This window comes from Petaurus breviceps, unplaced genomic scaffold (assembly GCF_028583685.1).
Source record: "Petaurus breviceps papuanus isolate PSGF00001 unplaced genomic scaffold, PetGlider_PUasm1.0 38, whole genome shotgun sequence".
In the NCBI taxonomy this organism is placed as follows: domain Eukaryota; kingdom Metazoa; phylum Chordata; class Mammalia; order Diprotodontia; family Petauridae; genus Petaurus; species Petaurus breviceps.
The window spans coordinates 54,229,005-54,251,647 of NW_027186304.1; the positions used below are offsets into that span (position 1 = coordinate 54,229,005).

The 22,643-nt window shown below is 38.8% G+C and overlaps 1 protein-coding gene across 2 annotated transcripts in view; it reads right to left on the reverse strand.

Annotated features, from left to right (window-relative positions):
• PRKDC (protein kinase, DNA-activated, catalytic subunit) overlaps nt 1-22,643 on the reverse strand; it is a 183,383-nt gene that overhangs the window by 2,596 nt on the left and 158,144 nt on the right. For both annotated transcript variants that reach the window (XM_069099902.1, XM_069099901.1), the window contains exons 72-85: nt 19,914-20,094; nt 19,088-19,242; nt 15,812-16,023; nt 14,428-14,515; nt 13,956-14,099; nt 12,554-12,758; nt 10,707-10,774; nt 8,322-8,542; nt 7,780-7,872; nt 4,196-4,285; nt 1,618-1,689; nt 1,338-1,539; nt 853-1,041; nt 67-206 (exon numbers count right to left, since the gene is read on the reverse strand). In XM_069099902.1, the coding sequence (XP_068956003.1) occupies nt 67-206; nt 853-1,041; nt 1,338-1,539; nt 1,618-1,689; nt 4,196-4,285; nt 7,780-7,872; nt 8,322-8,542; nt 10,707-10,774; nt 12,554-12,758; nt 13,956-14,099; nt 14,428-14,515; nt 15,812-16,023; nt 19,088-19,242; nt 19,914-20,094 (2,060 nt within the window). The remainder of the gene's footprint in view (nt 1-66; nt 207-852; nt 1,042-1,337; nt 1,540-1,617; nt 1,690-4,195; nt 4,286-7,779; nt 7,873-8,321; nt 8,543-10,706; nt 10,775-12,553; nt 12,759-13,955; nt 14,100-14,427; nt 14,516-15,811; nt 16,024-19,087; nt 19,243-19,913; nt 20,095-22,643) is intronic.

Below are 22,643 nucleotides of genomic sequence, written 5' to 3' on the forward strand. Positions count from 1 at the left end.
TGGCGAGGGCAATTCTGGTCATTAACACAAAACCCCCCAAGTTTCACGTGACTAGCTAACGCTTACCAGGTAACGGCCGCGGGGTTGGCTCCAGCTAGCTTTCTTTTAGCATAACTTATTTTCTGTAAAGGGTACCAGTTGATTTCAGAGATGTTTATTTCTCTGGTCCACGACCCTCCTTTTCTCAGCATCTTTTGTTCAAAGTTCTAGGAGAGAACAAAACCGTTTTTCCCTCTACTTGGCAGTTACATAATCATGACCACAGTCCCACAGAACAAATTCCCAAAGAAACTTCCGAAAATGATGTCTATACCCAATTATAACTCGGCAGTGTTACAAACGCAGGCCAGTGTTTATGAATTTAATGAGAGAGCAGATCATAGTTATTCTGTGATAGATGTTTAGTCATGCACGAAGAGGTTCACTAACTGTAATTCTTTATGGGTTTCAAAGAAACTCTGAGGCATATAAGGGGGGACAAAATATTAAGTAATAAAAATAAATGTGATTCAGGTAAGCTCACTGTTAAACATTTCCAGCTTTCAGACATGACATCAGGGAAAGAGCATCAAAAGAACTCTATTTCCATCCATAACTCAACTATGTTAACTTCCAGTGAGAGCTTTCCTTTCCTCCACCTTAATTAACATGAACAATTATTTTTGCTTTCTGCCTTTCAGTTCTTATATAGCCAGTTTTCAGGCAAGATGAGCCTGATATTTATCTTCTACAATTTACACAAAGCAATAAAAATGTGTAAAAGCTTTACTAAAGTTACAACCTGCTGCCTCTCAGGTTTATAATTCAGTGAGGACACCGGAGAATAGAAAACTTAATATAAGCAAAACCTACCTTCCAATCTAAAGAAGGTTCCTTGACAAATACATCCATGGTGCTGAGAAGAAGATCTGGGTCCAAGCGAAAGGCTCTTAAAGCGTGCACCATGACACTGTAGATAAGACCAGTTTCTTTCATTGGTAACATCAGATTGATAAACTGGCGAGTTAGACGAAAAGGCATCAGCTCAGGGATTGGCAGAAACTAAAGAGGAGAAAAAGTCATATAGAAAGTAAAAAATATTTACTAAAAATCTCAAAATATAAGATTAAACAGTCATCCTTTAACCATTACTGCATTTGTATGGTGTTTGTACACAACATCAAGGGGAATGTGAGCCCTGCTTTCCTGTGAATATACTGCACAAAAAAGTAAGAGGAGCTGGAAAAATCCCAATAATCAAATTTACAGGGTCCTGCCATAACTACTTCATAATAATGATTGCCATGACAACTAAATCAATGAAAAGAGCCATACTTTAAAAGCTCTAAAGAACACACCTGTGTAGCTGATCCAAATGCATGCCCAAAATCTATTCCAATCATGCCACCTGTTTCCATACTGATCATGAAATTGGACAGATGCCGATCTCCAATCCCTAGAATCCAGTGGCTGATACACATCAAGGCATGGGAACTGACAAAATGGGACCGAAGAGCCAGAAAGGCCTCAGGGGTTGTGCTCATTTTAACAAAGGCCCTCCTGTGGATTTCAGAAACAATGTCTCATTAACTGCTAAAGACAATATGGTTTCAAAAGAGATGAAGTTTACTTACTGACCTTAACAAATCTGCTGGTACTTTACTCTCCCGGTTTCTGAAAGATGTGGTGGCTTCTGTTCGATTAGCTCTTCTATGATTAAATAACACAACTTTATTGAAATTGAAACTCGGCACTGAAATTCTTGACATTTAAATTAATTATAAAATATTTGCTTCAAATGAAATTCAAATATTATATTTTGATGATCTGTTCAGTGGTAGCAGTGGTCACAATATAGTTTACTAGAGCTAGCATTTCTACATGGCCTTCAAGTTTGCAAAGCACTTTGTGAAAATCTCATTTTATCCTCCCAACCACCTTAGGAGGAAGGTGCTATTATTATCTCCATCTTACAGAAAAGGAAACTGAGGCGGACAGAGGTTCACACAGACAGTAAGTGTCTGAATAAGGTTTAGGTTCTAACCATAGTGCCACCTAGATGCCTCCACAAACCACAGAAGAATTCTGATCATTTACTAGGACAAAATCACATCAACTCAACAGAGAAAGAACTATGGTGAAAGAATAAGATTAACTCCAACTTGTTATTCTATAGTGATAAATTCCAGCAGCTCACATCCTATGGCTTACTTTACAGGAAAATACTGTTTGGGCCTCTCATTTTCAATTGCTACACTCCAGTTCGTGTACAATTTGTACACATGTCTGACATTCCCTAACAGAGGCTAAAGTCCCTTGCCCCTCCTTCAGTTAGGGCCCCCTGGAGCCCGTGGGTCAGCATGGCAAGAAGAGCTGCCCTTGTCCCCCTCCCCTGACTTGGTCACCTAGACCCTACTGGGCTTCAGGAAGCATTAGCCACCCTTCCTCTTTTCTCCATCTGAGCTAGCCATCAATTATCACATCCCAGTTTCTCTAGGAGAATATAAAAAAATCCCTACTACATTCTGACTCCTTGACTGGTCCATTACCCCCTCAACAGTTGCAGGTCAGGACTCTCCATCCTTTTCATTCAGGGACAACAAACCTCAATCAATCAATAAACCTTTATTAAGCACCCATTATGTGCTGTGATTGTTTACTGCTTCTAAAAGCTGTGATTCATCAGTTACAATCCTTCTGGTAAGACAGAAGACACCTGTCCTTGTCATCTGTCCTGCCCCTGTGTCCTAAAGTCCTCTAGGTCTCATCATCTGCCCTGGTGCAACCCTAGGCACTGCCAACTGCCCTGCCCACACATTCACAGGGTTTCCAGAACTTCCCATTTGCCCTGAATCTGAACCCTTCTAGATGTGTTTTCTCCCCAACTACAGTGTGAACTCAAGAGCAGAAACTGCTTTATTATTTATGTCCCCAGCACTGTCATTGCAGGCACTCAGTAAATGCTTTTCCATTCAATTATTCGTTCTTCTAAGGAAAAGAAGTCGCGCCTTGTTTTTCACACAGGTATAAAGGTAGGGACAGGATATGTGTTTTCACTGGCATAGGAAACTCTCTCTCCTCTTATCAATTCAGGTTGGTACCTGATTTCTGCAACTAACAGTCTTAAAGAACTTCCTAAAGCATAGACAGGTTAAATGACTTGCTCAGGGTCTCTCAGTCAAGCCAGGTCTCCTTGGCTCCAAGGCCAGGTCTCTATTCACTATGTACTAAGTACTACCTCTGTTTTTCACATAACAGATGCTTAATAAATATTTTTAACTTAAACTAATGAATATCACTTAGGAAAAGTGTAAAAAGAATAAGACTACCACTAAAGTGTGCCATATTCAAGAAAAAAAATGTGAAGAATATTAATTTAGAAATATGGGCATCAAAACACACTAAGAACCTAACTTCTTTCATTAAAAACAGGCTAATACATTACACTTAACAGTAACTAAAATTTTCTGAGAAACAGGAAAAAACACTAATAATAGTACCTTACATTTTATACACCATCTGAAGACTTACAAAACCCCATCACCACTCTGTGAGGTACATAATGGATCTTGGCACTCACTTCTCAACTGCCACCTGCAGGCAGGAGAGCTGAATTTCGTAATGCAAATTTACAGAAGGCTGGCTGTATGGTCTCCAAAGTTACAAAAGACCACAAGTTGCCTTTTCTCAGCCCTCCTCCCTCCTGACCTCTCCAACAAGAGATGCTGCTGGCAACCTCCTCCTCCTGACCCTCTCTCCTCTCTGGGTTTTTGTGACACCATCTCTCTTGGTTCTTTTCTTTTCTGTTGGACTGGTCCTTTTTGATGTCCTTTGCTAGATTTTATCTGGACCCTCTTCTCTTTTCTTTCCCCACTCTCTCAGTTAGTGAACTCATCAGTTTCCATGGGTTAACCTAACAAACCTAGCCTTGGTTTCTCCTCCTGAGCTCTGGTCTTCAGTTGCTTACTAAACATTTCAAATTCCAAACTTCAATAGCAGACTCAATCAGTCTCCCAAGTTTACAAATTTCTTGGACTCCTCACTCTACATTTCCAATCAGCTGCCAAACCTTCCAGTTTCTGCTTCCTACTCCACTCCCATGGCTACCAACACAGACACATATTGGGTATGGAATGTAATCTTGGGAACATACTTGTTAATCAATTAGCCAAACATAGAACAATTTAATTTTTAAAAAAGGAAGGAGCATACTTACCTGTACATTAACATATAGGCACTATTATCTTGTTTTCCAGTTATTTTTGCCAGCCAGGTACCATATTCTAAATGTGGGGCTTTGGGTCCACTAACAATAGAAATTAAAAACAGGATTCAAAAATTAGTTAGTCTTTAGGGTTGTATGATTTCAGGATACATCTCCCCCCTGACAATTTCATAAATAATTTGATGTCATTCTCAGTAGGAGAATGTGGAAAAAAAAATTAAGTTTTTGCTATTTTATCTTATAGAACATTAGCCTCTGTTATTCTGGATAGTGGATATAAAATTTAATTTATAAACTGTCCTTCATTCTCAAAAAACTTTTAAACTTCAACTGTATCCTGCTGTCTAAACACACAGCCATAAAAAGAAAAACAATCTGATACAATAACTTCCTCCTTAATGCAAATCAAATGTAACTGCATTCACACCTCATTCAGCCCATGCCACCCCCCCTCCCCACTTCTCCACCTCCTCTTCAGAGGCCTGACCATATCGCCACCCCACAGCTGCCTCCTCTCACTGGTGAGTTCCTTTCCAGGACCTCGACTGGAAGATGTGCCCATGCCAGACGCTCCCACTTCAAACTTGACTCTGCTCCCAGAACTACTTTGCCACCTTGCCCTCATGTAGAGAACTCCACCTCCCGGCCCTTCAGCTTCCTTTGATGGGTTGTCTTTTCCCATTAGAATATGAGCTCCTTGATGTCAGGAGACTGTCTTATATTTGCCTTACCAGAACTTAGCAGTGTCTCACATATAAAAAATGTTTAATAAATATTTTATCTAGCTAGAAGCCTAGAATGGGGATGATTTAACCCTCTAATTTAAAAGAAAATGTCTATAGATCAAGCCATACTGATAAAGGTACAGTATTACATCATATTCTCGTGTTTTAAGTGGATGAAGGAAGGTATCATATTGCTTTTTAAAAAAAAAAAGAAGACTGGGTCTCTCTCAGGTCGAGGCTACCTGCAGGCCTACAGTTCTGGTTCCAACCTGGGTTATTTTGGCCCTCACTACATTAATACCAGACAGTGCAGACATACCATCGGCATGGCCCGTTGTGGCTCAGAACTCTCAACAGAGCTCACAGTTTACGCTTCCCTGGTAGCTGATAGCGGCTCTAGCCTACACTACACGGTACTAGTAGATGTGCCGTACTGGGCTCTTCCACACTGCCATTAGAAAAACCCATGTGGACATGTAGGGGGTACGGGGAGAGGGGGATTCAGCCCACTTTTACCCGGTCTAAGATATTATCCTTCTTCCTCATTTACAGATGCAGATCAAAGCCTAAATTAAAAAAAGATTTAACTATTTTAGAGTAAAAATTGTTGCTGGAGACTTGGAATTTCGAATGCTGTCCTCACTGTGCATGCTCGGCCAACCCTGGCTGCTGCTGCGAAGACTAATAATTTTTTTTCTCCCAATGTAAAAAGTGCTAACTTACTGTAAGGGAAGTTAGCATTTCAAGCATTCATGACAGAAAGGGGAAGCAGCATTTACTGAGTGCTTATTATGCACTTTACTTTATCTCACTCGATACATTTATGGTATATTTCCTATGACTCATCATTAAGTCAGTTTCTAAACTGACCTTTTGATTTGTCTCCTTTCTGCTAGTTTCTACAAAGAGTAAAAAAAACCCTTTAGGTTATAAAACATAAGAATGTCACTGAAAACTGACTGAAGGTCTCTTTTTTTGTTGTTTTTTTGGAGAGGGGAGGGCAGGGCAATTGGGGTTAAATGACTTGCCAAAGTCACATGGCTAGTTTTTGTGTTGTGTCTAAGGTTGCATTTGAACCTGACTCCAGGGCCGGTGCTCTATTCACTGCGCCATCTAGCTGCCCTTGATAGTTTCTTTCTTTTTAACAGGTAGGAGAAAGACAGCCATATTCAACTGTATCTGGAAAATACTTTCCTTTCACTGCCTGCTGCAGCTCAATACTGTGATTCCATTTTATGAATGGAGGTGTGGAGGCAAGATGATGTTGGCCAACTGGTGTCTCCTAAGCCAACAAGTCAGTCAGACAAACTCAGAATTCGTGGCTTTAGGAGACAGACTTTTCAACACCTCTAGAAAATGAGTTTTTCTCTGTTACTTAAAGGGAAACATTTAAAGAGAATCATTGAATGTCTTTCTCCAGTAATGTGATTCTGGTTAATAATTATATTATCCAGAAGGAAAAACTTCACCATACTCTACCTACTTTTACCTGAATAATTCCTGAAGGATGCTAATCAAACCTTAATCATCCCCAGAAAAGAATGATGTTGATATTTATGGAGAGTGGGAAATCACACAGGCTCAAATCCTCTGTGTAATTTTTTGCTCCTCTCTTGAATGATATATGGAATCACTAAGGCCTGCTAATTCTTCCGCCAAAACAACTCTGGTACTTGTCCTTTGCTTTCAAAGGACACAAAACCCTACACCAGACCTTCATTGTTTCATGCCTGTGCTACTACAGCAGACTTCAAATGGTGTTCCTGCCTCCAGTCTTTCTCCCTCTTGTCCAATATATCACTTCTTCAAAACTCGTATTCTCTGCTTATAAACTCTCCCTTTTAAGGTTTATCACCTTCATAAAACCTCTAGAAAAATAGTATGCGTCATTATTTCTTGCAAAAACAACGTTCCCCCCCCCCCCCCAATACTTCTCCATCTCCATGCTTTTATTCACACTTCTCCCTCTCCTGGAGAAATTACCCGCCCCGTCTCATTTCTTCACCTATCCAAATCCTGTTTTATTCAACCTAAATTCCTTACACTGGATTCCAAATCTGTGAAAGATGCCAAGATAATTCTCATTATATGTTAATAACAACTCTGTCAAAATTGGTCTTGTACTTTATAGAAAGATAAGGCACATGGCAGACGGAGAAAGGGTCAAACGTATGTACAGGATTTCATTTCAGAAACAAAGTCTTTGACCTGCGACACCATGTACTGGGTCACATGACTGATCTGTGACATTACAGATGAGAGGAATCAGTGACTGTTTTCAAATTCTTCCAATGTTTCTGGGCATTCATAGGGGATATTTGGAAATGCCCCCTTTTCTCTTACAGCATGAAGAACAAACAATTACTCTATGCTGAGAGCTAAACAAAAAACTGAGTTACTGCTCTCTTTTCTTTTCCCTGCCTTAACTGATCCCAGTCTATGTGAGCACCTGAAACAAGCACAAGATCTCCATGAGGTCACATGAGACAGGAAGACGTCCTCTGTATCCCTTTGGCTGGAGGGAAGGTAACACTCGCTTCAGAAGTAAAATAGAACGTCATCTCATAAGGAAGCAAAAAGAATAATGGACAACGATCAAGTTCTTCATTTGGGTTCTTGACTTAGGGAAAGCACCTTGTTACAATATCACAGAAGCTGAGAAAGAGAAGACAGGCCTTTCTTTTTATAAAGGTAACAACACCTCAATTCATAGTGGGTCAGATTAACAAAGGAATCTGTAAATTTAATTTATGAAAAAAATCTAGCATTTTTTCACAAACTGAATTTAAAATTTTTACACATACCTAAGGATTTAAGTCCCAAATTTTGGGGGCAAGTAAAGCCCTGTACCTTTCATAAGCAGTTTTCTCCTCTTCAGACATATTATTCAGAAGAAGCTCCTTTAATGTACAAGTGTTTTCTATCCATTCAATCAATCCTAACCTGAAATAAAAATTCAAGGTATGAATAAAAGCTCTAATTTTAAAAAAGCAACAAATCAGCACATGTACATGCACATTTAGGTACAAACAGGTTTTGTTCTTCCCTCTGGATCCATGGTTTCCATCTAGTGGTTTGTGAGTCCCTTGGAGGATCATGACAATGGTTCAAAAGGTTTGTGCTAAAAGTTCTTTCATTTAGAGGCTAGATAAGTAAATCCAATGGATTTAAGCAAGTTAGAAATTAATGTGACCTGGCTACCCACCTTTCTGGGGTAAACCTCAAAGTCACTGCCTTTTTCAAGCAATTCAGTGTCCCTCCATTTTCTTGTCATTTATACAACCCTGAGAAGTCAGGTGGCTGACCATTCAAGGGAATGAAGGGAGGACTTCACTCATCAGCTAGACTTGGATTAAAGGATTTCAGACTCACAAACCTCATGGAATTCCTACCTGGAGGTCATAGGGATAACGCGGTAAGTCTGTAACCGCATGTTCCTTTGACTACAAGCCGCATCTTGTGAAAGGATGATATTCATGACCTCAAACAGCTGCTCGATGCGCTGATCCTGTCTCAGGTCCTCCCCTCCCTTCACCAGGAAAGGGTATTCTTTCTCATCATTGCCTCGGATGGTGACACGTTTGGGCTTGCGGATGGATGTCATTACTTTCACCTTCAAAAAAAATTTAGATGTTTTAGGTGGAGTTTCAGAGAGTGAGTACAAACTGGGCCACCAACAGAGTCAAGCAACCTCAGGCTTATCACTGGGTATGAGTCTGTGGAATCGTGATCTCATTCAGTCCCACAATTCGGCTGCCCACACAGCCACAACATGCAGGTTTTGCAGAGTCAGGTTTTAGTTTGAGTTAAGGAGAAACTTCCTAACATCCAGAGCTATCCAAAATGCAATGGGACAGGAAGAAGCTATGGGGGACCCCTGCTGGGGACACTGACAAGGGCATTGTTCAAGGATGCACTTGACCAGAATGGCCTCCAAGATCCCTTCCAAATCCAAGATTCTTTGGTTCCCATTCTGAAACAAAAGCCTTCATCTGCCTGGTGATGTCAGATAACATCCAAGAGTAGGTAAGAGTACACAGAATTTGAGACTAGCAAAACTTCACCACCACCAATTTACCCTTCTTCTCAGGTTAACAAGGCAGTCATTACCAATAACAGTATCTTCTTGCTGGTGATCGTGGACCAATATAAAATTCTGACTTGTTCACAAACAAATCATCATTCACTTACAAATGTGAAAATCCTAAATAATTAAGTCACTTTTAAAAAATCATGAAGTAATTTTACTTCACCCATATTTCATAAAGGAGTCTTAAGGGTCTGGTTCTAAGTCCTAGCTCTGCCAATTCAATTCAATAAAAATTACTAAGTATGTACCAAGTAAAACTAAATACTATAGGTACAAAGATGACATTAAGACAGAATCTGTCCTCAGAAAGCTTACAGAGAGAATAAGAAATTCACACAAGTAACTATAGGACAAGGAAAAATATGTTATGTGCAAAGTTGTTGAAGAAAATCTGAGGAGGGAGAGAATATTTCTAGAGGGATCATGTTTGACTTTATAGAGGAAGTGACACCTGAGTTGAGTCTTTAAAAAAAAGCATTTTAACAGATGGAAGATGGTTGCAGCATAAGGGGAGCAAGAGTTAGGAGCAATTCATTCAAAGCACAGGAGCTAGCATGAGCAAAGGCACAGAGACAATGGAGGGCAGGACGCAAAGGAAAGATTATTTCCCACTTTGGCTGGAGAAGCAGAGTACATGAAAGGGCTGTGAAATAAAGCAAGAAAGGTAGGTTCAAGCTAGATTGTTAAGAGCCTTAAGATACAATGGTAAGGAGCGAATATTGTATTTGGTATCCAATGAAGAGCCATGGAAGATTTCTGAGAAAAGAAATGGCATAAAAACGATGCATTAGGGAAATTTGGTTAATATCTACATGAAGGTTAGCCTGGAAGCACAAAGAACAGTAAGGAGGTCATTACAAGTGGCTAGGCAAGGAATGATGAACTGGGCTGCTTGCAGGAAGACTTCAAATAAGGGGAGATATGAGGGGCTACTTCCAAGGTAGCACTGAATGTAAAGCACGAGTGAGAGAAAGCCACAGATGACTCTTAGGTTTCAAATCTGGCTGACTTCGAGGATGAGAGTATTATCAACAGAAATAAAAAAGGGAGGGGCTGCAGCAGATTTGCAAAGATGAATTTAGTTTGGGGTGGAGACTGAATTTAAGAGGCAGTTGGATAATGATGTGGCCAGAAATGTGAGACTGGAGCCCCAGGAAGAGACTAGAAGTATAGATGATAAACGTGGGCGTCAGCTATAAAGCACTAATAACTGAATCCACAGGCGATGAGCTTGCCGAGGGAGAAAGGACCAAGAAGAATGCCTTGCAAGATATTCATGACATTGCCCAAACTGTACCCCATTTCCAGTCTCTGTGCCTTGGCTTTGACTGTCCCCTAAAATCGAAACACACTTGCACCTCATTTTTGCCCCTTTAGACTCCCTAATTTCTTTCAAAACTCAGTGCACGTACTCCCCTCTACAGCAAACCTTTCTTCCCTCCCCTGCCCCCATCACTTTGTGTCTCTGTATATGTACATGTTATCTCTCAACAGATTGTCAGCTCCTTAGGGGGTAGGGGCTGTTTCACTGTGTTAATAAAGGTTATTATAAAATGAAATAATAAAGGTGTTTTTAGAGTTTTTTTTGAAAACTCTGAACACATATCACTTTTCCACACAAGAAAGGATCTATTACATAGCAAAAGTCTTAATTAGAAAAAATATAAGATAATTTGTGCCACCTTACCCGTTCATCAAATCCAGTTATTTTTGCATGGTATTCGGGTAACGGCTTCCCCTTACCATCATACTGACCTAAACAGAAAAAAAGGTAAAAGAATGGAAAATAAATTCTTATAAATAGTGCTGTATTTTAAAAAGGTATTTGTCTAAATAGGAGATCTAATATAGCATCAGTGTTAAACATATAAAAAAGTATGAAAAATTCATAAAGAAAATAGGAATCAGTTTTCTCTTAATAGCAAAATGTAGTCAGTGCTAGCTTTTGCAATGCAGTTTACAGCTTGTACGGAATATACAGCATTATCAACATAAAACAAATCACAGTTGTTTGAAATGCTGTTGTTCTGAGGAAACAGCATCAGACTAGGCATTAAGGAGTTTTACTGATCACTGGATTACTATTTCCTAAAAACACAAAAGCTAGTACAACTCCAGAGAGGTTTTCTTCTGGCCATTTGAGAGCAGAGATTGACTTATTCTTTGTGTCTGTATCCCTAGCGCCTAGCACAGTTTCTGGCACATGGCAGACACTTAATAAAGGCCTCCCTGAATGACCAAAGTGTACTGATTTGGCTACAGAGAAATCCTCTTTCATTATATGCTCTGGTGATGTAGATTGATTCACAAATCTAACTCGGAAAATCCACGCCATATTAAAAATGGCCGGGGAGATAGGGTCATCACTCAGCTCATCTTTAGACTGTCTACTGCTGTCATCACAAGGATACAGAGATTGGGCTGCAGTCCCACTGCACATTCCAATGAAATAAGTTAACTTTATTTGCATTCATTTTTAATCTAACCTAAAATAACAACATATACATTCCTTCCATTAATGTACAGTGTTATCTGTTTTTATATTTTCTGAAGCAATTTTATGTGTCAAGTAACTTTAAATATTGCACTTATTATTATTAAAATCAGAAATACCAGCAAAACACAGCTTCCATACTTCACTAGATCTATATTCTCCCTTGATGTACAAGTAATAAAGAAAAGCAACTCTGAAAGACTTAAGAACTTTGATCAATGCAGTGGCCAACCATGAGTCCAAAAGACCAATGAGGAAGTATGCCATCTACCCTCCTGTTAGAGGGATGAAGGACTCAAAAAGCAGAAGATAATGTACATTTTCAGGCGGGGCTAGTGTGGGAATTTGATTTCCCTGATACTTTTCCCAAGAGTTTTGACTTTCTTTCTTTTTTTAAATGGGTGGTGGACACATTAGGGATGGGAAGTACGAGGGAAAGAACAGGGTAGGAGAGGGAGGGAGGGAGGGAGGACAATAAAGAATTTTTCTTTAAAAATGCAAAGATGGGAACAAAAGGAAGGCCAGAAGGAATCACAGACAGGTAGGACAGCTTTGAAAGTTATGTACAGAGTTTATTATATATTTTAAAAGAAAATTAAGTTTTGCATAACAGGGCTTTGCAGTTTCACATTCAATCCTCTTATTCTATTCTACCATGTCTATGAAAATGATATTTTAGATCAGAATTAAAAAAAAAAAAAAGGAAACAAAACTGTAAAACAACAAGAACAAAGGGAACTAAAAGTTGCTTCTATTCAGGCAGCAGAGCTTCTTAATTCAGTTCACTTCAACAGACATTTAAGATCTTAATATATGTAGGAAATTAATATGTGTGTCCAGCATCTAGAAAACAGAATAGTTGGGTGGCTAGGTGGAGCGGTGAGGAGAGCACTGGCCCTGGAGTCAGGAGGACCTGAGTTCAAATCCGGCCTCAGACACTTAACACAAAAAAAACTAGCCGTGTGACCTTTGGCAAGTCACTTAACCCCAATTGCCCCCCCCCCCAAATGCTGGTATAGAAAACAGAATAGTTAATGTACCAGGAACCTCCAGCTCATTCCTCAAGAATTCTACTTTGAAGTTGCTCATCCAGGGGGAGCATTCTTTAAGGTTCCCAGGTGGTTTTGAGTCTTCTTTCATTTTATTCAATAAAGAGGTAGCAATGGAGCTGAAGTCACTGGGTTTCATAACTAGTACTTTTGAACCACTTTTTCCAAAGTGTTTGTCAAACTCTTTTCCATAGGTCTGAAAATAAAAATTTACCTTAAAATTAATGTTCAAGGTGGGAAAAAAAATGCCACAGATTAGTTGTACTTTATACATTTTCAATATAACATTCTTACAATTACCCATAATCATCTTCCACCTCTTAGAATCCCTAGTTTCCTTCAAATTCAATTCAAGTAGACTCTATTCCATTAGTTTTTCTGATGCCCTCCCTCTAACTGCTAGTATTTCTCCCAATATTACCCTGTATCTGCAAGTGTGTGTGTGTATACGCACACGTTTACAGAAGACTATACTTGACTTCTTTCCTATATCATACATATATACATACCTATAGAGAAATGTGTATGTGTTTGCATGCACATGTATCCACATACATACACACATGTGTATATGTGTATACTCTACAAATGTATGTGTATATATACACATGTAAAAATATATGAAAGAAAATTCAGGCAGAGTTTGATATACAATCTCCCTAAATCTAGAGAGCATATCAAAAGATTCAAAGGAATGGTAAGTAGGCTCCCATGCACTAAAATTATACAGACATTTTCCAGTAAAGAAGATCCAAAAAAATTATTTCTGAACATAAATTGAGAAATAATTCCAATGACGTCAAAAGAGCCTAAAGAGGTTGATGAGGACACACAGAGGACTTAATGACCAATTCAAAAGTGTGACATCTCAAAATGAACTACGGCTTATGAGAAAAGTGAAAAAAAAGAAAAAGCATGTTTTTTAAAGCTATTTGAGGCAAAGAGAAGGATCAAAAAAGGGATCGGGCAATGGTTGGGTAGATGTGCAAGTATTATTATCCTTACTTTAAAAACAAGGAAACTGAGGCCCAGAGACTTTAAGTGACTTGCCCATGGTCAAACATTAAGAGGCAGAGCCAAGATTCAACTAGAATTCTGGTGAAATCAAGTCTCCATAACACTACCCTGCCTCCTAAACCACATATGGAGTTGAGAAACCAAATTTGTAGTATGGAAGGCAAGCGATAGTTCTGTGGTACTTCCTAACAATCAACCTATAACATATGCCATCCTGTGTAATGCAAGAAAACAACAGGAATGAACTTGTTCTGAAGAAAGGATCTAACCTGAAGGAAATCTGGGGAGTTGACAGACTTAAATTTTTAGCTTAAATTAGCCATGAGAATCACATAAAAAGATGTATCATTGAATTGAAGGAACTTTCTATACATACCTGAATAAACTTCTTTCTAAATGCCCCAAGGCCAGGAACCCCTGGGTTTCCTAAGATTGAATACATCTCTTCATACATTTTTTCAAGCTTTTTTTTATTTACAGGGGTTTGCATCAATTCACCTCTAACATTTTCAACCCAGTCCTATATGGAAAGAGAAGTAGGGAGAAGAGAAATACTATATTATAAAGCACACGTTTTACCTGATTTCTCTTATTTTGAGGCTATGTTTTACAATATACAGGACCCACATACAATAATCATATTCTTAATGGCACTATAGAATTGGTTATAGGACCCTTTAAAATGTTTCATGATTAATGGGAGGGAAAAAGGAAAGTGGGCACTTATGGCTGTCTCACTGGTTCTGGGCATTCGTGAGGGCTTAACAATATCTTAGTGTCCTTACCACCCCCACTGTATGTAACCCATCTGGGCAGGCACAATACATATTGCTATTGTTTCTTTTTACCTTAAAGAGCAATTCAGGATTAGAGAGCTGGTCTAAGGCATTAATAAAATCTTGAACCACTCCTCCTTGATCCAATTTACTTTTTATCCTATGAAAAAAGAAATTGCCGAGTTTAGGAAGGTAAGTACCCTCTCCAGATGACTCTATTTGATGTAAACATCAGACTCTTGTTTTCAATCTAACAATGTTAAATTACAGTACGACAAGAATAAGGCAAATATTTTCTGTAAAAACAGAAAAATATAAAGGGTTCTTCTTTAGCCAAAGTTCACCTTAGTGTTTTGGTTTCTGGAAGCTAAAAACTGAGATCTTCTTGAAAACTGATGGTGGCTTCTTTTGATATATGCAATTTGGTATTTATAATTTGTCTCTAAATTTGTACTGTGTAAAAAATCACCTTTGTTAGCAATCTCCATTGCCCCCTCCTCTTTTTTTTAAAAAAATAACTTGTTTTGAGTTGTCTTTGTTCAGAAGAAAAGACTGTGAGGTGGGCAGGTAGTAGGCAGGAGCAGATGGCGCTCCAGCTCAGCCGTGCACAAAATCCTTATTCTGCACATATGCCCTTCTCTCCCCACATTGCCACTGTCTTGGTTCAGCCCCAAGTCACCTCATTCCCAAGTCATTCCAAAAGCCTGCTGGTTACTCTAGATGCCTAAAGCCTCTTCCTGGGTCAGTCAATCCTCTACCCAGGTGTCAAATTCCTTATCCTCGATTAAATTTGCAAGTAATTAAAGTATCTGGTAGTAAAAAGCTTAACTATTAGGAGGTAAAATATAATGAAGTTTAAAAAAGGAGCTTAGTAAAAGCAACTACTGTTAGCAGCTTAGCTTTCTTCCTTCAGAGACAGATAGAAGGGAGAATACTGTAGCCTCGTGCTGATAAACTGTTAAGAACCTTTCCATCGTATATGAACACAACTTCAGAAACTATCCCATCTAATCTCTCTTATCCAGAACATGAATATCAATGACTTGGGATGAAATACTATAACTTGGGAAGAATTTGGCAAGACTAAAGGAGACATTTTAAGGAAAGGGAGGAGAGGAGGCTTTTTTTAGATAAAGGGGAAAAAAAACCATTCAAGAAAAATCATGTCTGGCATGGAAAAATCCAATAGTTCTCCATTAATCTGACATTTTGCATTCTGTAGCAGGTCGAACTTAACTGAGAGGCAAATGGATATAAAAAGTGGTCACAATAAAGCTAGGGCTAGGACCAAGGATTCCTAATATTCTTGGTCACCTCAATTTTCCACATGCTATTTTTATTATATCAATTGCATAGCAAACATTTTGTAAACAGGATAAAATCTGTTTATTTTACCAAGCCCATTATCTTTTAACTGTCTCTAGGATTTTTATCAGAAAATTATCTGTTACATCACCTTGCCACAAACTCCTTCTTCTTGTGATCAGCAGAAGTATCTTTAAAGGAATAGCTTTCGCTGCTTATCATAAACGGATAGACGATAGCCTGTGGATAGTTATCAGCAATCTCTGCTATAGTGTGCTGCACGGCCACTGCGGCTTCTTTATCAAGCAAGGCCATCATCTGGCTGATCCAACCAATGAACTGCCAGCAGGGAATGGAAGACATCTAGAACACACACAAAGCTGTCACTAAAATCATTTCGGGAGTCATCCTGGGAAACATCAAAATGTAAATCCCTCACTATTTTAATATTTATCTTTAAGGAAAACAAATTGCTAATTCTTCACTGAAACCACACCGATACGCTGTTTAAATGGTGATGGCAACAAAAACAACATTCTGTTTTTAATAATAATAACCAACATTTACACAGCACTTGTCTGCAAATGTAATACAGAAGGTGCCCAAAATGTCAGAAAATATTCACAAACCAACTCAAAAAGAATCATCATGCAGCAATAGTTAATGTTTAAAGGATGTATTATTTCATCGGGATAGAAGAGTATCCTTTCTAATGATGCAGATTACAATTCTGCGTATTAGCAGACTGTAAGAACTGCTGTGAACATTGTACACACTACCAGCAATATTGTTTGAAGAATAACTGTGAAGGACTAGGCTATAAATATTCAGATAAACTACAAAGGCCCATGAAGGAAGATGCCATTCGCCTCCAGAGAAAGAACTGATAAACAGAAGTAGGCCTAGCATGGTCACAGCCCAGTGCAATCCCTGCTCCCCACACCATAATCAAATAGTGGCCTTCTCTAGTTGGGGTAGGAAGGGACGGAGGCAGCTCAGAACTTAAAATGCCACAAAAAAGAAATTAAGTTTTTTTTTTTTTTTAGAAAATGACTGTGGCTAAAAAATTGATCACCTTACAGCCAACTTTGTGTCAAACAAGCGCCCTGAGCACAGGCTGGCCTCTAAATGGCAGACATACAATTTATTATGCCCATGCCCCTAGCCTTTCAAAGTCTGGTAGGACCCATTAGAGCTTGTATTCTGCTGACAATGCCTCTGAAAACCCAGGGTCACTTCCATACCATGAAGAAGCAACAGAGAAGGGCTTTAGTGCAGGAAACTGTCCTACTAAAATGTACCTCTTTAGAGATCACAGTTACAGATCTGGTTCAGAATTCACTGTGTAAGTCTCATGTTTTCCAATGAAAGAAAAATAGAATCACAGAATTTTAGAACTGAAGAGTACCCTGGCTCATATGTTAAGTCCCATAATTTCACAGATAACTAAACTAAGGGCCAGGGAGGTGAAAAGACTTGGCCAAAACAGAAGAACGTTACTAGCTAGCAGCAATGCCAGGGCTAGGACCAAGGACTCCTAACCTTCTAGCCCAACGCCCTCTTTCCAATGTGGCATTGGCCCTTCTTGTCTCCTTTCCCCCACTAAAGAACACATTCTTCAAAAAGCATACTGTAACAGTAAAACCTTTATGAAATTACTTGTCATTAGCATTTTTATCAGATGCAAAGCAAAGCAAGGAATAAAAGATGTAACTCAACCCTGCATTGCTGACACTGTACATGACACACTTCAACTATGTGCAACTACAACCCTCAAATTCTCTCTTACTGCAGGACATTACTTGGACTCCCAAACTGACTGTCCATGCTGTACTTCAGAGGGCAGAACAAGGCACAGCCATGTTACTGGAGAAAAAAGATACGGTGGAAAAGGCCCAGGACCCCTAGTGTGGTCTCTGATGGGGAAATCCTCTCTCTATTCCCTGCAGGTGAACTTAATTGAGAGGCAAATGGACATAAGAAGTGGTCACCGTGGTAACAACAGTTTCTTCTAAACTATGCCTCCCCACCAAAGGACCTCTGCCACTAACTGGCAGTCATCAGTCAGTGTGGATGAAACTCTCCTTTCAAACATCCATTTCGTTGGGTCTGTAAGACTCCAGTGTTAATACTTTATTCTGTTATCAGCTTTCACAAGGGGAAATGTGACATTTTCATTTCTTTGAGATTCATATTAGATAATCTCTAAGCTACCTTATAGCTTTAAAATGAAACAACCCCATGATTCTTCTGCAGAGTAACACATCCCTTCTGCCGACCAGTCACGTTTAACAGTAAATGCCAGATTTCTCAAGTGTGCTCTGCATAGGTTTTCAAATCATTTGTTTTATACTTATGTATACATGTACACACACATATGATTTTACTGAAATGCAAATTAAAGATTGATGAAAAATTATAGATGTTTATAATCTGTTGACTGGGGGAAGGGAATAAGCATTTATATGGCACCTACTACATGCCTGACACTGTCAGGCATTTTGTAAATATTTTCCCATTTGAGCCTCACAATTCTGCAAGGTAAGTACTGTTATTATCTCCATTTTACAGCTGAGGCAAACAGAGGTTAAACTGCCCAGGTTCACATAGCTAGTAAGTGTCTGAGGCTGGATTGGAACTCAGATTTTCCTGATTCCAGGCCCAGTAGTCTGTCTATTGTTCCACTTAGCTGTCTACCATTTAATAACTGATTACATTTAATATTACTATTAATGATATTAGAAATATATGCCGAAATAAAAATGTAAAAGACTCTAATTTTTATTACAAAATCTTCTCTGATCCTACAGCTCAAAGGATGCTCTCCTATCTTGAGTTTTCCTAGAACACTTTGTCTGAACCCCTTTGCTTCACTGCCTCCCACCCCTTCAACATACCGTACCTCATATCACACTTATCGATGTACAGGTCGTATCCCTCACAGCAAAATATAAACTCCTTAAGGAAAGGGATGGAATCATTTTTTATCTTTGTATCTCTAGCACTCACCACAATGCCTCTGGCAGAAAAGATGCTTAACAATGTTTGCTGCAATGTCATTGAATTTATTCAATTTATTTTTTAGTAGTGATTCCCATTATAACTTAACCACAAGGAACAACTGTTTGATCTTTTGGGTAGTTCAGTTTTTATAGAAAATCCATGTCCTAGTCCCCCAAACACCCACAACTTTCCTCTTTTTGGTTTGTTTTCAGACACACTGTTCCCTTAACACCCACAGGGAAAACAAGGAAAATATGGTCCCTTATTTTTTAGTAATGTGAATTAAATATTTTTATGGAACCATGCAAAAATAGATGTTTATTAGGAAATACTACCAAATAATCACTACTGAATGAATAGATTTAAATATAGATGGGAGTGTTTTAAAATAAAGTTCACTATGCTAAGAAAAGGGCTTGCTGACCTCTTTTGTCATCAGACCCAAGGTCTCATCTGGATACCGCTCTAGAATTTGAAGCAGTCGAGGAAACTTGAGCCTGGCTTCTTTAGAGTTTAATTTTAGGGCTTTTAACATCTTGTCCACCACAAGTGCTGGATAGGTTCGCAGCTCCACAGTAACTAGCAAAATAACACAATCAAGAAAACATGTTACCAAAAACCTACTCTTTTAACTTATTTTTATCATCTTTGTTCAGAGAATGAGAAACTTGACTGAAATTAGAAACCTCTCTCCTTGCTCCTCACTTTGGTGTCCCTTCCTCTCTGATCACTTCTTTTGACCAATAAACATCAGACACATTTTTGGACTATGAGGAAAAAGTTTTATCTCAGAATGAAGTCTTCTCAATTAGATTATCCATCCTGCACGAAACATTATCACGTCCTGGGCAAGGAACATAAGGAGCATCTGCTGGTTATGGAATCTGTTCCAGGAGTTTAGATGCAGGCCACATGAGTCACAGCCACAAGTGAAAATATGAAAGTTTAAACCATGCGAATGGAAAGAGGAATCTGTTCAAATGCAGACATTCTTGCTGAGGATGTCATGACCACTTGGAAAGCTGGTGAGCTTGACACAGAACTTTTGCCTTTATTTCTGCTATAACCAACCACTCGACAAGCATTTGCTAGACACCTATATGCCAAGCACAACACTCTACTTAAATATTATTTTATCTTCTATATGGTATAGCAACTTTCAAAGAAAGCTAACTACTTTTTGCTTAATTTCCCACCTGATAAACACCACATTTTGCAAGATCATTTAATATTTCTCCAGATTCTCTCACCTGATGCACTTTCTTCCTCTTTACGGAGATGTTTGTCACAGAAATCTACCAAGGTCATGTAAGCATCAATGACTCCAGTTACATCAATGTGCTCAATAGTATGAGACTGGACCTCTTCTTCAGCTCTCCTTGCAGCTTTCAAAAGATATTCGAATGCTTTTTTGTGCAGACCTCCAATAATCTAGAATTCAACCATAACAAGAGACAATCTAGATGTGTGATTCTGAAACTTAAAAAACAAAACAAAACAGGGGCAGGTAGGTGGCACAGTGAATAGAGCACTGGCTGTGGAGTCAGGAGGACCTGAGTTCAAATCTGAACTCAGGCACTTAACTAGCCGTGTGACCTAGGGCAAGTCACTTAACCCCAATTGCCCTCCAAAAAGCAAAAAAACCCCAAAACCCCAAAAATAAAAAAAAACTATTTTCTGCTACCAATGAGAAGAGGCTCATTTTTGTTGTACTCTGACAACAAAAGTCTTTATGACGATTTTTAATTAAGATGATGATTGGAGACCTGAAAAAGAATCAACAAAAATCCAGCCTGAAGAGCTTCTTACTTAGTCAATCCCAGCAAAGGAGGCTAGCTCCTATCACCTGCAAGCCTCTGCTCTTCATGGAAAACTGTGATCCTGTTGTCCATTAAGTGGGGAAGAAAAAAGCTGAATACAAAGACTGCTTAGTTAAAAGACATGGGTCTTCTATGACTGACCACAAAGATACAAGGAACAGTTAGGATATCTGAAGAGGTTATTTTAAAGGCAGCACAATATGAGAGTCTGAAACCAGGTAGATGTGGTAACAGAGGGAAAAAAAAATGGAATCTACAGCATTCCACGGTACACAAAACAAAACAAAGTCATTCATATACTAAATGAAAAACAAAAATTGTTTTTGCCATCTTATTTGCAAATTCATCCCACTAAGAGATTCAGGATAAAATTCTAATTTGAGAAAAATTTGCACTAGTACCAATAGCTTTATCAACAAAATTTACTACTAGCTTCCATTCCATAAAAGCCAATCAACATTTTTGTGCTTACTATGAACATGGTACTGTGATGAGCTCTTCAGCTACAAAGACAAACCCAAAGATGGTCTTTACTAGGAGGGTAAAACATGTGAACACATAAGTATATAAAAAGTAATCTGAGGAAGGAGAAAGCACTTAAGATAAAGCTAGGGGATCAAGAAAGGCTTCCCATAGGAGGTAGTACATGAGCTGAAGCTTGGAGGACTAGGGATTCTAAGGAAGAAGGGAACAGTGGTAGCCTCTGCAGATGCACAGAAGTAAGACAGGGAATATCAATTTTAGGACTCGGCACATAGACCAATTCTGGTTGGAATGTAGAGTATGTGAAGTAATATGAAATAAGCTTGGACAGGGAGGGAGGAAAGGAGAGACAGAAAAAAAGAAACAGAGAGAGACAGGGAATCCAGGGAGAAAGCCATGGTAATAGCTGAGGTAAGCAGTGAGGAAGGTCTGATTTGTGGCGCTACCCACATGAGTGGAGAGATGATGGATATGAGATCTACTGGGAAGGCAGTTTGGATGTGGTGGCACACACCTATATTCTCTGTGATAGAAGAGGGCTTAGGTTCGGGGATAATTTGAATTTGGGAGCTGAGACACAGTAGGGTTAAGTCAATCAGGGATCTACACTAAGTCTGGCACCTATACAACAGGCTTGCTTAAGGAAGTCTAAAATGACCCAGGTCAGAAATGGAGAAATTCAAAGCTTTTGTGCTAATCAGTAATGGAACTGGGCCTATGAGTGGCTGCTGCACTTCTAATTGGGATGAAATAAGGAGACCAAGTCTTAAAAAAAAAAAAAAGTAGGGCGGCCAGGTGGTTCAGCCAGTAAGAGCACCGGCTCCAGTGTCGGGATGACCTGGATCAAATCCGGGTTCAGATACTCAGCACCACACCCAGAAATAACTGGCCGTGTAACCTTGAGCAAGTTACTTAACCCTGATTGCTCTAAAAAAAAAAAGTTCTATCACAAAGGAATTGTCTAAATTAGAGGTTAATTTGGTTAAGACAATTTAAAAACTTAAAAAAAAATTTTGTTAACTGTTTTGCAACATGTGCACAGAAAGACAAGAGAGAGGAAGAAAAAGGAGGAAAGAGCTGCACTGCCTAACGGGAACTGGTCAGTTGGGTCACCAGTGGGGCAGTTACTACTATTCACAGGTTGTGTGTGATCTTAAGTACTTCCTTTGTAATCTTAAGTACTTTATTTTCTGTACTTAATAAATAATGTTATTCTGAAAAGGGATACATAGGCTTTATCAGAAAGCCAAAAGCGTCCATGACACACAAAAAATTAAGAATCCCTGGTCTAAGCTGTGCTACCACTTAAAAGTTCAGTTTTTCTACAAAAAATTCCAAGTGTCCATAGAAACAATACATACATGAATGCTAACTTCCATTTATAGAACTTTAAGAGAGAAGTTTCAGAACTGAAATTCTGATCCATAATTGTTATACTAGACTTCACTCAAATGTAATTTCCTTTAAAATAACAAACTGTCATACTTTAAATGTTTAAATTTTGGCAGAATATGCTGCTACTGCATGACCCACAATCTCTGTTAAGCAACATAAATTTTTGTTCATTTTGTTAGTTTTTTTTTCTTGGTATTCTACTTTCCCCCAATCCCAAAGTTATGGATGACTAAGAATTACATTTAGAAAACACTTGTAGTTTGTCCTTCATTCTTGAAGAGG